Consider the following 15,702-nt stretch of genomic DNA (forward strand, 5'->3'; position numbering starts at 1 on the left):
TGCCTACATAAAAGCAGCTGCGTTTATCATTTAATTTCTCCAATTTACCCCCTGCCAGAGAGAGAACTTTTATTGCAAGAAAAACGAAGGAGCAGGACTTTCTACACAGATCCGCCAGCATCCTCTCCATCGCCTACCCAAGTCTCTCTCTGTCTTTTTGCTACAGCTTCCTGAAGAAGAAGAAAAAATGGGGCCTCCGTGCTACAGCTTTGTGCCGGGCCCGAGTAATGGGGGGAGCTTTCTTCAGAGGGCGGGGGGCTTCCATCAGCCCATCCCGGATCGCTAGCAGCCTGTGCCTCCTGTCGCTAAGGGATGCGCCGTCTGGCCGGCTGGTGTCAGAGGCCTTCCCAGGCCTGGCTCTGCGCCGTAAGTGGATGATGAGGAAGGCCAGCCCAGGGCGGGGGATCGGCAGGACGTGTCTCCCTAGGACAGGCTCTGCTTCTGCCCCACCGCCTGCTCCTTCCTCGCTAGCCTCTGCCTGGCTTCCCTGGAAGAGACACAGGTAAATGGGGAACGTGGGACACTGTACCTGGCCCCGGACTGGGGAGGAGATGCCCCTAGGAGGAGAAGGATGGGAGGTTAGAGCAGCAGGGGCTGGGAGCCAGGACTCCTGGGTTCCTTCCCCGGCTCTGGGAGGGGATGGGGTCTAGTGGGTTAGAATGGGGGGGAGGAGGGTCTGGGAACGAGGATTCCTGGGTCGTATCCCCAGCTCTGGGAGGAGAGTGGAGTCTAGAGCAGGGGCTGGATGCCAGGACTCCTGGGTTCTGTTTCCAATTGTATCCCTGCCTCTCTAGGTGCCCTTTGGCATGGGCAGGCCTGGCCTCGCTCCGTGCCTCAGTTTCCCCTCCCATACAAGGCAGTTGGTGATCCTGACTCCGCCTGTTACTAATGGATGAGTGATGACAGCGATGGTGAGCTGGGGCCCTCGAGCTCCTGCGGCGAGGTTAATATTCAGGAGCGTAGCCATGGGGCCCAGCGTCAGACTCCTTTGGTCTGTAACACTGTCCCCTGGCCTGGAACCTGGTCTGGCAGGCGGGGACAGGGGAGACCAAGAGGTTGGGTGGGGGAAGAGGGTTGATAGGTTTCTGCCACTGACTCTTCTTGCCCCGACCTCCGTGCTTGCTGGGAGATACAGGCGGCAGGGGCCCTGCACGCAGCCTCGCAACAGAGCATCGCACGTCTGCAGGCACCAGGGAATCAGGAGACAGGATGTTAAAAGGAGCCAGCCAGGGAAGGAGGAGGGTCCACGTTGGGGTGGGGGGGTTGTGTATAGTAACTGACAGAGCTGGAGAGAACCCGGGAGTCCTGGCTGCCAGCCCCTCCTGCTCTAACCACTAGACACCACTCCCCTCCCAGAGCTGGGAAGAGAACCCAGGAGTCCTGGCTCTCAGCCCCCCGGCTCTAACCACTAGACCCCACTCCCTTCCCAGAGCCAGAGCAGAACCCAGGAGTCCCTTGCACTCTGGCTTGCGAGCGTCTTCCCAGGAATCCCTAGAGGCGAAGTCCCGCTGCCGACCCCCAGCGGAGGTCACTTGGCACGTGTCAGCCCCGGCAGCGGCTCTGGCCTAGAGCGAATATGCGGGGTCCCCACCCCTAGCCCCCCACATCCATCCCCAGCTGGCTCTGGGCTCCAGCCGTGCCCTCGTGTGTCTGCCTGTCCCAGCCCCTCTGCACTCACCCGCCATCTCTCCGCCAGGCCCCGCTCCCCCTGCTCGATGGAGGTCACCGTCCTGTCGGAGAACAGCATCGCGCCCGTCTCGTTGTCCGTCACCTGCACGGGACCGGGAGCGGCTCAGCCCAAGGACGGGCCTGGGGAAGGTACTCGGGTCTGAGCAGGGAACAGCCACAGTGCAGGGTGCTCCGGCCATGCCCCCGATGGGCCCTGGGGAGGACATTACTCCCCCCCCCCCACTAGCCAGGGAGCTGGGACCAACGGGGGGTTGTTCCTAGGTGAAGATCCACATGGAGATTTCAGGTCCCCTCTTGATCCGGGTGTCCCTGGGGGAGCCCTGGCAGGTGGGGGGCACTGCCGCCCCCCTGCTCACCTTGTTGATCTCGCGGTGGCTGTACACCGTGGCGTTCCCCACCCTGCGCTGCTCCTTCTCCTCCGTGTGGTAGTTGGGGGGGAGCTTGTGGAAATCAATGGGGGCCTCAAAGCGCCCCTCCTCCCTCCCCAACACCGCCTGCAACAACCCACATCGACTGAGTCTTGGCAGTTCCAGTCCATCCCCCTCGCCCCAGTTCCCAGCCCCCGGCTCTAACCACTAGACCCCACTCCCCTCCCAGAGCCAGGAGAGAACCCAGGAGTCCTGGCTCCCAGCCCCCGGCTCTAACCACTAGACCCCACTCCCCTCCCAGAGCCGGGAGAGAACCCAGGAGTCCTGGCTCCCAGCCATGGCTCTAACCACTAGACCCCGCTCCCCTCCCAGAGCCGGGGAGAGAACCCAGGAGTCCTGGCTCCCAGCCCCTGGCTCTAACCACTAGGTCCCACTCCCCTCCCAGAGCCAGGGAGAGAACCCAGGAGTCCCAGCTCCCAGCCCCCCAGCTCTAACCACTAGGTCCCACTCCCCTCCCAGAGCCAGGGAGAGAACCCAGGAGTCCCAGGTCCCAGCCCCCCAGCTCTAACCACTAGGTACCACTCCCCTCCCAGAGCCAGGAGAGAACCCAGGAGTCCTGGCTCCCAGCCCCCGGCTCTAACCACTAGACCCCGCTCCCCTCCCAGAGCCAGGCACAGCAGGAATTAGGAAACACGCACCCAGAGACTCACACAAAACCCCTCAGAGATATCGAAGTCTGAGTGCACGAACACAGACAGACAGACAGACACGGCCCAACTCCTGCTCCCCGACCCAGCAGAAATGGGGGGGGCGAGAGCTGTGGGTGGGACGGAGATACGGACATGGCGTGTGCATGGAGATCCACGCAAATATAGGTGGGGGATGAGGATAGATGAGGCTGGGGCTGGAGGGCTGGGGGGCTGGGGAGCGGTAGAGGGGACGGCTGAGGCTGTCGGGGAGAGGTGGGGGGTCCCTGGTGGCTCCAGGGGATGGGGCAGGGTGGGAGTCCCTGGGGCTGCAGGGAGGGGTGGGGGGTGCCTGGGGCTGTCTGGGGGTGTGGGTGCCCGGGGAGGGATAGAGGGGCAGGTGGGGGTCCCTGTGGGTGGGGATGGGTTGTTGGGGGGTCCCTGGGGTGCCAGGGGATGGGGTGGCTGAGGGTCGCTGGGGGATGGGGATGGCTGGGGGCCCCAGGGGAAGGGTGGGTGGTTCCTGGGGGGTGGGGGTCGCTCAGTCTCACCCGGCTGCCCCCCAGCAGGTGCTGGAAGCGGCCCAGCAGGCGACGGGCAGCGGGTGGCAGGAGGGAGCCCCCAGTCCCGGCCAGCAGCGCGCAGAGCAGCAGCCACCGCGCCCACATCGCGCCCGGCCCGGCCAGCGGCGTCTGAGCAGGTCTGTGGGGGGACAGAGCAGGTGGGTGGGGGGCGCCGCTCCACCCCGGCCCCCTCCCCTCTGTCCCCCCAGCCCCCTCCTCCATCCGTCCCTTCACAACCCATCCCTCCCTCTGTCCCTCTGTCCCCTCCTCACAATCCATCCCTCCTCCGTCCCTCTGTCCCCTCCCCCACAACCCATCCCTCCCCAGCCCTCTGTCCCCTCCCCACAACCCATACCTCCCCAGCCCCTCCCTCACAATCCATCCCTCCCTCCGTCCCTCTGTCCCCTCCCCACACCCCTTCCTCTGTCCCTCCATCTATCCCTCCCTCCCCACATCCCTTCCTCTGCCCCTCTCCCCACAACCCATCCCTCCCTCCGTCCCTCTGTCCCCTCCTCTGTCCCCCAGCCCCTCCTCCATCCGTCCCTTCACAACCCATCCCTCCCTCCATCCCTCTGTCCCCCTCCCCACAACCCATCCCCTCCCTCCCCACATCCCTTCCTCTGTCCTCCCCACAACCCTTCCCTCCCCAGCCCCTCCCCACACAACCCATCCCTCCTCCATCCCTCTGTCCCCTTCCCCACACCCCTTCCTCTGTCCCTCCGTCTATCACTCCCTCCCCTACACCCCTTCCTCTGCCCCTCCCCTACAACCCATCCCTCCTCTGTCCCTCTGTCCCCTCCTCCCGGCCCCCTCCTCACAATCCATCCCCTCCTCCCCTACACCCCTTCCTCTATCCCTCCATCTCTCCCTCCCCACATCCCTTCCTCTGTCCCCCTCCCCACAACCCATCCCTCCCTCCGTCCCTCTGTCCCCTCCCCACACCCCTTCCTCTGTCCCTCCATCTATCCCTCCCTCCCCTACATCCCTTCTTCTGACCCCTCTCCCCACAACCCATCCCTCCCTCCGTCCCTCTGTCCCCTCTCCCGGCCCCTCCTCACAATCCATCCCCCTCCCTTCCCCACATCCCTTCCTCTGTCCCCTCCCCACACAATCCATCCCTCCCCAGCCCCTCCCCTCACAACCCATCCCTCCCTCCGTCCTCTGTCCCCTCCCCCACACCTCTTCCTCTATCCCTCCGTCTATCCCTCCCTCCCCACACCCCTTCCTCTGCTCCCTCCCCACAACCCATCCCTCCTCCGTCCCTCTGTCCCCACACCCCATCCCTCCTTCCCTCCCCTCGGCCCCCTCCCCACAACCCATCCCTCCATCTATCCCTCCCCACACCCCTTCCTCTGTCCCCTCCCCACAACCCATCCCTCCCTCCTCCCCAGCCCCCTCCTCACAACCCATCCTTCCATCCCTCCCCACACCCCTCTCTTCCTCTATTTCTACATCCCCAGGCACCTGCACCTGCCTCCATCCCCAGCCGCCCTTCCCACTCCCTCCCTCCACCCCCATCCACCTTTCTCTCCCTGCAACTGCCCCTTGGGGGTTCCTCTCTCCTTTTCTCCCCACGTAGTTGCCCCCATCTATGACCAGCCCTACCCCCATAATTACCCCAGCTTATTCCCCTTCTGACCAACAGTGCCCCAATCTCTGCGCCCCCATGAAATCCTGCCCCATAACACTGTGACCCCAGCAAGCTCCTGATCTCCCTTCCCTCCCCAAAATACCCCACTCCTTCAGCCCTCCCAGAACCCCCCAGCCCAGCCGCCTTCCCCCATCCAGACCTTCCCCCCACCGCCCCAGTGTCCCTCCCCCAGCACCGACCAGCCACCTCGCCGGGCCCTGTACTGGCCCGTTTCACCCGGGGCGCTGATTCGAACGGGGTTCTGATTCCAGAACTGGCCACCGGCCAGCGGGGGACCATGGAGGGGCCCTGTCACAGGGTGTCCCACGCTGCCTGGGCACTCGCCGGGAGACACCCACGGCCTCCCCCTCTGTGCCAGCGGCTGGGCAGGGCGGTGGCTCAGCAGCAGGGTGAAGCCGTGCGTAAAACACCCAGCTCCGTTGCAGACTTCCTCGGTGCCTCAGTTTCCCCATCTGTAGCGCGGTGGGGACGGCCCTGCCCTGCCTCACGGGGCTTGGGGGAATATGGTTTCTATTTTATAACTGACAGATAACGAGCTAGAGTGACGATGAATAATTGGGCCCTATCAATTTCACACCTGTGAAAAACGTGTCACGGACCGTGAAATAAGCCCTTCACGGGGAAATCCGATCTCCCCGTGTTGCCAGGAGTGCAGCTGCTAGGCCGGGCGGGGCTGGAGAGGGACAGGAATCGTCTTTCCCTGCACGGCCGCCCTCAGTGTCACCGGCATCGCGCGTGCAACAGGGACAGCCCAAGGGTTACAACCCCCTGACATGTCACAGGTCAACAGCTGAAATTGTGAAACTGACCAATGTTAAAACCCTCTGGCTGTGAAATTGACCTTGGTAGGGCCCTAAGCATGAGGCAGCTGTTTATCTGTATTGATGTCAAGGCCCAGCGCTGCAGGGGCGTTTGGGGAAATCGGTAAACGCCCGCGGCCGGCGTCACCAGCATCGCGCGTGCAACAGGAACGGCCCGACACCGACCTCTCCCGCCTTCGCCAGCCGCGTGGCCCGGGCTGGAAATCGTGCCTCAAAACTGACATTTGCCACCAACAACTGATGAGAATCTAGCCCTGGCCAGGCGAAATCCGCCGAGAGCGACGTCGCAGACACACCGGCAGGAGCCAGTGCTGGTCAGGCCGGCATGTCTGCTTATACGGGGACCCCTCACCCGGCGCTGGGATGCGGCCCCTCTGGGGTGGAGGGCGGGGGCTGGTTATATAGGGACCCCTCACCCGGCGCTGGGATGCGGCCCCTCTGGGGTGGGGCAGGGGGGCTGGTTATATAGGGACCCCTCACCCGGCGCTGGGATGCGGCCCCTCTGGGGTGGGGCAGGGGGGCTGGTTATATAGGGACCCCTCACCCGGCGCTGGGATGCGGCCCCTCTGGGGTGGAGCGCGGGGGCTGGTTATATAGGGACCCCTCACCCGGCACGGGGATGCGGCCCCTCTGGGGTGGAGCGCGGGGGCTGGTTATATAGGGACCCCTCACCCGGCGCTGGGATGCGGCAGGGGGGCTGGTTATATAGGGACCCCTCACCCGCCGCTGGACGCAGCCCCTCTGGGGTGGAGCGCGGGGGCTGGTTATCTGGGGACCCACTGCCCCCCAACCTGTCTTATTGGAAAACCCAGGAGGTGGGCGGGTGCAAAACCGCCCACTTCTAAAGGCCCCTCCCCCAGCCTAGCGGGAGGGACCAAATGAGTTCCAGGGACAACACCTGAGCAAACCAGGGCGTGAGGTGACGGTCCTAGGTCAGAACGCGGGTACCGGACGGGGACACCGAGCGGAGAACCCGACAGCGCCCACTGCTCCCCAACGGTGCCGAGGGAGCCAGCGGCCGCCGCCCAGTGGAAATCTGCCCGGCTGCGCGAGACGAGGGAGGAACGGAAATAGGCCCCACAGTCCGGAGCCCCCCTCGTCCAGCCTCCTCCCGGTAGCGTAGCTGGAGTTTGGCGGGAAGGCCACGGCCGGGGTGTGCGAAAAGGAACAGGCGCGGGGAAAAGCGCAGCCAGAACCTCCACAGGAGAGGGGCAGGCGCCAGGTTCTCCCTCACGCCCGGCCGCCTGCCCACGCAGGGGGCAATGAGCATTTAGCTGTGGGGGGCCTGCAATACCACATAGCCCCACTGGGGGCAGCATTTACAATAGGGGCCCCTGCATTGGGGGGTGGGAGGGGAGAGGACACGCCCTCCTGGTTAATTTTCTCCCAGCATCCTTTGCAAATAACAAAACTGACCCATTTTTCAGGGCTGGGACCCCAAATTTTTATTTTATTTACAAAGTGGATTTTACAAAAGTTGTGAATTCCTGGGGAGGGGGGAACCGGGCCCCCCCTCCCCACGGAGAACACATTCAATGGCGCACAGACATTCACACATCCCAACCTCCTACCCCTCCCTGACCCCCCAACCAAGGTACCAGGACCTCTCCCCCACCCCCACCCCAGCCTGCACTTCCCCTCCCTACCCCACTAATAGATACCCAGAGACAGAACAAAATAGCTGCCCCGTCCCTATGCCACTGCCCCAAGGGGTGAGCACAGCTCAGGCCAGGGACGGGGTGGGAGGGAATGGACCAGGGGCCCTGCCCCCTGCCACGAACACTCAGGGACAGACAGACAGACAGAAAGCTGCTTCAGCCCATGCTGGATGGTCCCCGTTGGGGGGCGGTGACTCCTGCCCATCTGCTCCCCCTCCACCCCCTGGGGCGGGAGGGGCTTCCTAGGAGTATCGGGTCAGCTTGTCGTAGTTCTGGCCCATGTTTCTAAACAGAAACATCGATAACATCATGAGACAGAGCTGGGGGGAGAGAGAGAGAGTGTTACTGGAGCGATCCCACCGCTAACACCAACCATCCCACCACTCCCATCAAGCACCCTGACAAGCTGGGGTGGGGGAAGAGAGTTACTGGAGGGATCCCACTGCTGACACCAACCATCCCACCACTCCCATCAAACACCCCCTGACAAGCTGGGGTGGGGGAAGAGAGTTACTGGAGGGATCCCACCGTTAACACCAACCACCCTCTGACAAGCTGGTGTGAGGGGGAGGGAGAGTCCCACCAACTATCCCCCTCAGAGCCGGGGGGGCAGGACAGTTAATGGAGGGATCCCATTTCCCCCACCAACCACCCCCATAGACCTGTGGGAGGAGATGAGAGATCCCACTTCTACCACCAAACCATCCCAAGCACAGCCCACCCCTCCATCCCAGTGGCTTTGTCTGAGTGGGGTCAGGCCCCCCCCCCAACAATGTAGCCACACACCCCTGAAAGCAATGCTGTGATGCGAGTGCGGGTCTGATAGCAGGTTGGGGGTGATGGGGGTAGATGATCGGGGGCGGAGTCAGTGCCCGAGTCATTCAGGAGTCAATCCCCTCAATCCCACAGGTGTGTTGATTACCTGAAATCCGTCTGTCCCCGCCCACCCCACCCCGCTCTCTGCAGCACAGCGCCCCCTAGTGCCACCCTGGGGCTTTGGGGCCAGCCCTGCCCCAGGGGAGAGCCCCCCCCCCGGAATAACCACTGCTCCTAACTCCCTCATTCTTTCCACAGATACTTTATTATTAGGAGATGCCGGGGGGTCTCCTGTCTAGGGGGCCCCCCACGGGGCTCTCAGGCGATGCGCTGACGACCCCCCCAGCGATGGGCCAGGCCCCTGGGCTGGGGGCTGCCCAGGAGCCGCTGCGTCTCCTGCTCTGGCCCCTGGGGGGCGCCGAACGATTCCTCTCGGAGCAGGGAGCACACCATGGACATGGCGTGGATCTGGGGGGAGGAGACGGGGCTGAGGGGGGGATCTGAGCTACCCCCCCGGGTTCTCTCCTCCCTGCCCCCACCCCCGGGGTAAGTTACCTTGCCAGTACTCCTGATACATGGGGCTGGTGCGGCAGGAGGGAAAGGGTTAACAGGGTCAGTATGGGGCAGAGACATGGCAGGAGGGCGGGGGGGCAGCACGGGGAGGGGACGGCCTGGGACACGCTTGGACACGTGTTAGCACCTGTGAACCACGTGTGGGTGCGGTAACAGGTGTGCAGCGATACACAGGGAGGGACATGCACGGTCCACGCAACGACATGTGGAAACACGTGCACAAGCCCCTCATATGCACCGACTCATGCAGAAATGTGCACAAGCCACTCACACGCACTGACATGTGAAAGCATGTGCACAAACACACCAACACATGGAAACACGTGCACAAGCCCCTCACACACACGCACCGACACACATTCACAACCCCCAGCTGCAGGAACATGTGTGGGAACAGGCGCGCACCGACACACGTGAGGCCACGGGGTGGACAGGAACACAGGCCCCAAGACGCACACAGAACGACACACGCGTGTGCAAACATGCACGAGCCACGCACTGCAGCCACACGTGCACACTGGCACCACCTGCTGGGGAAGGTCAGGATTTCCTGGGAGCCACTGGTGAGTCTCCTGCACTCCAGGGTGCCAGCCAGCGCCAGGAACAGCAGCTGCAGGAACTGGGTGTGTGTGGGGGAAACTGAGTCACAAGGGGGGGGGAGAACCCACATCCTCACCCCAGCACCCCCTGGTGCTGACCCCCCATCCCTGGGGGTGGCCCCTGCTCCCCAGCCCCGCCCTCGCCCCCCCATTACCTCCATCAGGGCGATGCCCAGGCAGACGCCCACGATGCTGATGATGTTATTGGCCAGCCAGCCCTGGACGCTGTTCGCACAGCCCTGATTGGATGATAGCAGGGAGAGGGGGTGGGGTCAGAACACTGGCACCGGCTACAAAATCCTCTCCCACCACCGCCCCCACCTGTGAGCTTCCCCCCAGCAGTGCCCCCGGCTGGGAACTCCGGCGCTGCGAGCTTCCCTGCAGCAGTGCCCCAGGCAGGACTCACCTGCCTGTAGACCGGCCACTCCCCAGAAGCGTCGCAGAACCCGGTGGCCCCCTGCTCGGCCGGGGCCTCGGTGATGTTGGTGCCGCGCTCACCAGGGCTGGAGCTGTTGTGGCAGGAGCAGGGGTACACTCTGCGGGAGGAATTGTCCACGACGGGGTTCTGGTGCCAGTCCAGGTACGAGTTCCAGCCGCAGCACTGGAGCTGCCGGGGGGGGACAGTGGGAGGGCATGGATGAGCCCGGTGCCTCGTGCCAGCCAGCAGAGGCACCGGGGAGAAAGGGGGGGGGTGCACAGGGGTTTCCAGCAGGGAGGATAAAAATCAATTATTTTTTAATTTAAAAAATCCATTTTTTTTTAATTTAAATTGGATTTTTTGATAAAATGCTTTTTGAGGAAAAACCCCCTGTCTGGGGAACGTTTTACTTAGGATACATCATAGCGCAAAGCTCCCGCGTCACGGACTAGGGGTTAGACATTCGGATTCTCTAGTGAGAGACAATACAGTCACGTCGCGTTGTAACTGAGCTCCGACAGGTCATGGATTCGGGCTCCAGGGGCTTCTGCACCGATTATTGAGGTGACTCTTTCTAGCCACCCAGCGGGACTCGGTGCTCAGTCTAGACGAGACCATCGGAGACGCTTAGTTTTGCAGTTCTCAGACTGTGGATTCATGTCTCCAGCGGTAACATGCTTGTTAACGGCAAAAATGGTTTTAAATAAAGAATCTAGAGAGGTGAGAAATAACAGACCTCGACTCTCTGCCCCTCTGCAGATCTGTGTCCACAGAGTCAATCCCCGACCTCTCCCTAAAAGTGCAAAGTTTCAAAACGTTGAATGGCTAGAAGATTGCTGGGGGCGGACTAGATCTGGACAGGAGGAGTCTGGAGGTAAATGGGAGAAGCGAGGGACATACGCTTGGTTGGGTAAAATATTCTAGGTTTGCTGTTGAAGAAAAAATCCAAAATACTTAACGTTGTTGTTTTAGTGAAATAAAACAATTGAAATGTCTGTTTGGTGACATTCTCCTTCTAATACAGCCTGGCACGAAAATCCTCCCGATATTAATGATTAACCTGTTGAATTGGAGATAGTTTCACCTCCAAATGACTTCGTAACTATCTGCTTCAATTTCCTTTGGTACATGAAATAACCGAACAATCCTTCATTTTCTGATTTAGCTGTAAAACTCCTCTGAAAAGTTTTCAAAATTAGTCACTGTTTCAAAGCGTCTAGTGTGCACCTTCTAAAAACGAAGCCTACGTCTGTCTCGGAGTTGTGAAGAATACGTACGAACAGCCAACAAGAATGGACTTTTATGTAGAAAACCGTGATGAAATGGAGTCTTCCTAACTAGTGATTTACATCAATCTGATTTAACTCAAATCCACCCTGGGTTCCCGGGACTCCTGAGGCCTGATGTCTACATAGCTGGGCAGCAAGGGGCAGCCTGTGGGGTCTCTCCCCACAGCGCAAGGTGGCCGCAGGGGCCAGATTTAAGCAGGAATCGTTGGTCATGATTTTCTGCGGCCTAGGCGTGCCTCAGTTTCCCCCATACGTGCATTGCCACCCTGCGGGGGAGAAAGGGTTAACACCACCCCTAGCCTAAAGAAAACCTGGAGTCCTCAGTTTACCCATAAACCAATCCAGTGTCTCCCTTCAGCCCCTGGTGGTTCTCCACAAACCCCCCTGCCTAGGTGTGTTCTGAGGCCTGGATCAGTTCCACGGGGCCTCCACCTTCTCCTGCCTGACCGTGCTGGGGGCTCTGCCCGTCTCCGGCACTCAGGACCCTGAGCTCCCACCATCACCTGGGACCCTCAACCAGTGCAAGCCTCATGGAGTGGGGAGATCCCTCCCTCCCTCCCTCCCTCTGTTTCCTTCTCTACCTCGGGTATTAGCCTTTACCACGGTAACTGCTCGGCTGGTTTCGGCTCCTTGTGTCGTTATCACTAGTACTGAGTACAGGGCGACCGGGCAGCAAGTGTGAAAAATCAGGATGGGGGTGGGGGGGGAATAGGAGCCGAGATAAGACAAAGACCCGAACATCGGGCCGGTCCCTATACAATAGGGACGTCCGGTCCCCCTAATTCAGTCAGTCAGTTGGGTGGTGAAGCTGGTTGCTTCTCTCTCGCGCTGAACTTTACTCACTGGGGCTTTTTGCTTCCCCCATTTACTCTGCAGCAACTCGGGGGACCAGACGTCCTGATTGTATAGGGACCATCCTGATTTTTGGGTTTTTTTCTTATCTAGGCTCCTATTCCCCCCCACCCCCGTCCCGACTTTTCACACTTGCTGCCTGGTCACCCCAGCAGCAACGCTGCTTCGACCTAAGCTCCAGATCCCTGCAGCGCCCCACATCCTGTGGGGTTTGCTCAGCCCGTGGGTTACTGCCAGCACAATTGTGAGGTGAGAGTGGGGAAGGGACGTGCTGAACCTGGGACATACAAAGGTGGCAGCGTGTGTGTGTGCGTGCGTGTGTGTGTAACACACCAAGGTCCTGCAGGACGGCTCCTTTGGGAGGGGATGTGCAGCGGGAGGAGCAGAGCTCCATACGAAAACACACGTGACACAAGCGGCACCTTGACAGAAGTACAGGCCCCTGGGGTCCGGCTGGGCCGCCATGGAGAGAGACGGGGTCTCTGGTGCCAAGGCCCCATCTGGGAGGCCAGGGGCCGGCCCCTCGGCGTGGTCTGGCCGGAGGCCGGTGTCTCGTGGCCGGGTCAGTCCCAGGCCGGGGCGGGAGGGACGAGGCTCCGCCAGGGAGCCGGCCCCCAGCTCCTCCCTGCGGCCAGCGGAACCTGACCCGATCGAGGTCCCGGCTAACGGCGCCAGGAGGAGCGCCCGGGGGGGTGGGGGACGGTCAGTCGGGGGGTCCCACGGCCCCTCCTGGGGGAGCCCAGCGATCCCGGGGCCTGGCTCGTGAGCCAGGCTTCACTGCCAGGAGCCGGGCAGAACTCGGGCGGGTCCCGGCGGGGGGCTGGGCCCTGGGGGTCTCACCTGCCCCTGGATGAAGTCCCAGCTCTGGTACTTCTCGCTGGGGGGTGCTGCCTGCGGATAGGTCCGGATGGCGTCCTCCACGAACACCCCCACCTTGCCACTCAGCTGGGGGGGAGAGAGGAGAGGTGACTTTCCCCCAGCCACGGCCCCGGCGCCGCGAGCTTCCCCCCGGCAGTGCCCCGGCACTGTGAGCTTCCCCCCCGTGCCGCGAGCTTCCCCCCGGCAGTGCCCCGGCACTGTGAGCTTCCCCCCCGTGCTGCGAGCTTCCCCGGCAGTGCCCCGGCCAAGCCTCACCCGGCGCTGCAAGCTTCCCCGGCAGTGCCCCGGCCGAGCCTCCCGGCGCCGCGAGCTTCCCCCGGCAGTGCCCGGCGCCCGGCAGTGCCCCTGGCCGAGCATCCCCGCGCCGCGAGCTTTCCCCCAGCAGTGCCCCCAGCACCGCGAGCATCCCCCTGGTACTGCGAGCTTCCCCCCGGCAGTGCCCCTGGCCGAGCCTCCCGGCGCCGCAAGCTTCCCCGACAGTGCCCCGGCGCCGCGAGCATCCTCTGGCTTCCACCCGCGGCACGCCCCCGCCGCGCGCGGCTTCCCGGTGCTGCGAGCTTCCCCCCGACAGTGCCCCCAGCACCGCGAGCATCCCCAGCGCCACGAGCTTCCCCGGCAGTGCCCCCAGCCAAGCCTCCCCCGGCGCCGCGAGCTTCCCCCCGACAGTGCCCCCAGCACGGCGAGCTTCCCCCCGGTGCTGCGAGCTTCCCCCCGGCAGTGTCCCTGGCCAAGCCTCTCCCAGCGCCGCGAGCATCCCCCTGGCTGAGCCTCCCCCTATGCCGCAAGCCTCCCCCCGGCGCCGCGAGCTTCCCCGCGGCAGTGCCCCCAGTCAAGCCTCCCCCGGCGCCGCAAGCTTCCCCCCGGCAGTGCCCCCAGCACCGCGAGCATCCCCCTGGTGCTGCGAGCTTCCCCGCGGCAGTGCCCCCAGCACTGTGAGCTTCCCCCAGGTAGTGTCCCTGGCCGAGCCTCCCCCTATGCCGCGAGCCTCCCCCCGGTGCCGCGAGCTTCCCCCAGCAGTGCCCCCAGCGCCATGAGCTTCCCCCCGGCAGTGCCCCCAGCCGAGCCTCCCCCGGCGCCGCGAGCTTCCCCCTGGCTGACCCTCCCCTGGCGCTGTGAGCTTCCCCCTAGCAGTGCCTCCAGCATGCCCCACTCACCGTGACACGCTGCGTGTACAGCAGGACCCCAATGGTGATCTGGGCGGCGAAGAGGAGAAAGAGGAAACCGAAATACTGGGGCGGGGGGGGGAAGAGAAAGGGGGTCAGTGAATCTTCTCGGCCTCAGGGCCCCCCCGCTCCCCCTCCCACCTTGCACCCATAGACAGACCAACAGACACTGACACCCCAGAACTGATGGGGATCACCCCCAGCTCTGCCCCCCGCGGGAGATCAACATCCCCCACTCCCCCAGGGCCCCCCCCACCGAACAGGTGCGGGACTTCTGCTTTTCTCCTTTTCCTTTTGCACTTTCCCGGCCCCCTCCCCCCAGCAGCCTGAGCCGGGCACCATCCCCAGGGCGGGGGGCAGAGCCCGGCAGGATGTGGCTGCTGGGGGGGGTCACGTGGTGCCAGCTGAGATGGGAAATTGCACCAGGCCCTGAGCTCATGAGAGAGGGAGAAACTTCCCACATCAACCCCCCAGTGACCCCAGGCTCCCAGCCCCCTGCTCTAACCACCAGCCCCCACTCTCCTCCCAGAGCCGGGAGAGAACCCAGGAGTCCGGGCTCTCCCGCGTACTTACAAATCCCAGCATACACTTGATCTCCTTGAGGGAACCCAGGCATCCGAGGAAACCCATCAGCATGGTGATGATGCCAACTCCGGACAGGATGTAGGACCAGACCTTCAGGGCGTACAGGGAGGAACCTGGAGGGGGCACGGGCAGAGGTCAGAGCCGGGCTGGGCTGGCGAGGGGCCGGCGGGTCGGGAGTGAGGGGCACCGCGGGGGGGGCTGGTGGGGGGGCTGCGGGTCGGGCGTGAGGGGCACCGCGGGGGAAGGGGGGGCCGGCGTGAGGGGCACCGTGGGGGGGCCGGCGGGGGCTGCGGGTCGGGAGTGAGGGGCACCACGGGGAGGTGACGTTACCCCGGACGGCGGCGACGCTTTGCTGGTCGATTAGGATCCAGAGGCCGAAGCTGAGGATGAGGCCGCCCAGGACCTGTGGGGAGGGGGTTACACTGGAGCGGGGTCACCCTGGCACAGGCGACGTCTCCCCACTGGCCCCAGCTGCAGCCAACCCCTCCCCCCCTTAGTGCCAGTCCCATCCAGGGAGAGGCAGGTGAGAGCAACCCCCCAGCACCAAGCCCCCATCCCCCCCTCAGCCCCCCAGCCCCCCCCCCCCCCATCCACAGGCCCAGCCCCCCCTACTCACGAAGAAGAGGAGGTTGAAGAGGAAGAGGAAATATTTGGTGACGCTCAGACACCCGCGGGGAGACATGGCTGGACCTGCGGGGGAGGGGCAGGAGGGGGGTTAATGCTCAGTTGGAGGGACCCAGCCCCCCCCAGACATGGACCCCGGGGCAGAGGCAGCTGCTTCCCGCCCAGCCCCACGGAGACCCCAGGATTCTGGGGGTGATGTCACAATGCGGGGGATGGGACACGGGGCCTTCCCCCCAGGCAGCCCCCGGTTCTCTGGGTCCAGCCAGCTCGGGGGGGGGGGGGCGGGGGGGGAACGGCTCAGTCGCAGTCGCTGGTTCAGGCTGATAAGGCAACTTCCCCTCCCCGCATCCCGGTCCCCACATCCTCTGTCGCTCCCCACACAGGAAACCACCCAGGCCCCATGTGCTCCTAACTCCCCTGGGCTGCTGCGCCGGTGCCGACCCGCAGCCCCCCAGTCGCCCAGCCCTG

At 63.5% G+C, this 15,702-nt stretch overlaps 2 protein-coding genes across 2 annotated transcripts; both read right to left on the reverse strand.

The window, feature by feature from the left end:
* Positions 1-52: 52 nt before the first annotated feature.
* Positions 53-5,229, reverse strand: DKKL1 (dickkopf like acrosomal protein 1). The gene is made up of 5 exons (XM_039510142.1): positions 5,137-5,229; positions 3,295-3,445; positions 2,046-2,183; positions 1,679-1,771; positions 53-487 (listed from the first exon to the last, which is right to left on the reverse strand). The coding sequence occupies exons 2-5, from the start codon at positions 3,409-3,411 to the stop codon at positions 161-163; spliced, it is 675 nt and encodes a 224-aa protein (XP_039366076.1). The 5' UTR covers positions 3,412-3,445; positions 5,137-5,229; the 3' UTR covers positions 53-160.
* A 2,167-nt stretch (positions 5,230-7,396) lies between these two features.
* On the reverse strand, positions 7,397-15,414 carry CD37 (CD37 molecule). The gene is made up of 8 exons (XM_039510205.1): positions 15,227-15,414; positions 14,941-15,013; positions 14,599-14,723; positions 14,017-14,091; positions 12,824-12,928; positions 9,831-10,031; positions 9,580-9,663; positions 7,397-7,756 (listed from the first exon to the last, which is right to left on the reverse strand). The coding sequence occupies exons 1-8, from the start codon at positions 15,290-15,292 to the stop codon at positions 7,679-7,681; spliced, it is 807 nt and encodes a 268-aa protein (XP_039366139.1). The 5' UTR covers positions 15,293-15,414; the 3' UTR covers positions 7,397-7,678.
* Positions 15,415-15,702: the final 288 nt, after the last annotated feature.

Source organism: Mauremys reevesii, linkage group 22 (assembly GCF_016161935.1).
Source record: "Mauremys reevesii isolate NIE-2019 linkage group 22, ASM1616193v1, whole genome shotgun sequence".
Taxonomy (NCBI): Eukaryota; Metazoa; Chordata; order Testudines; family Geoemydidae; genus Mauremys; species Mauremys reevesii.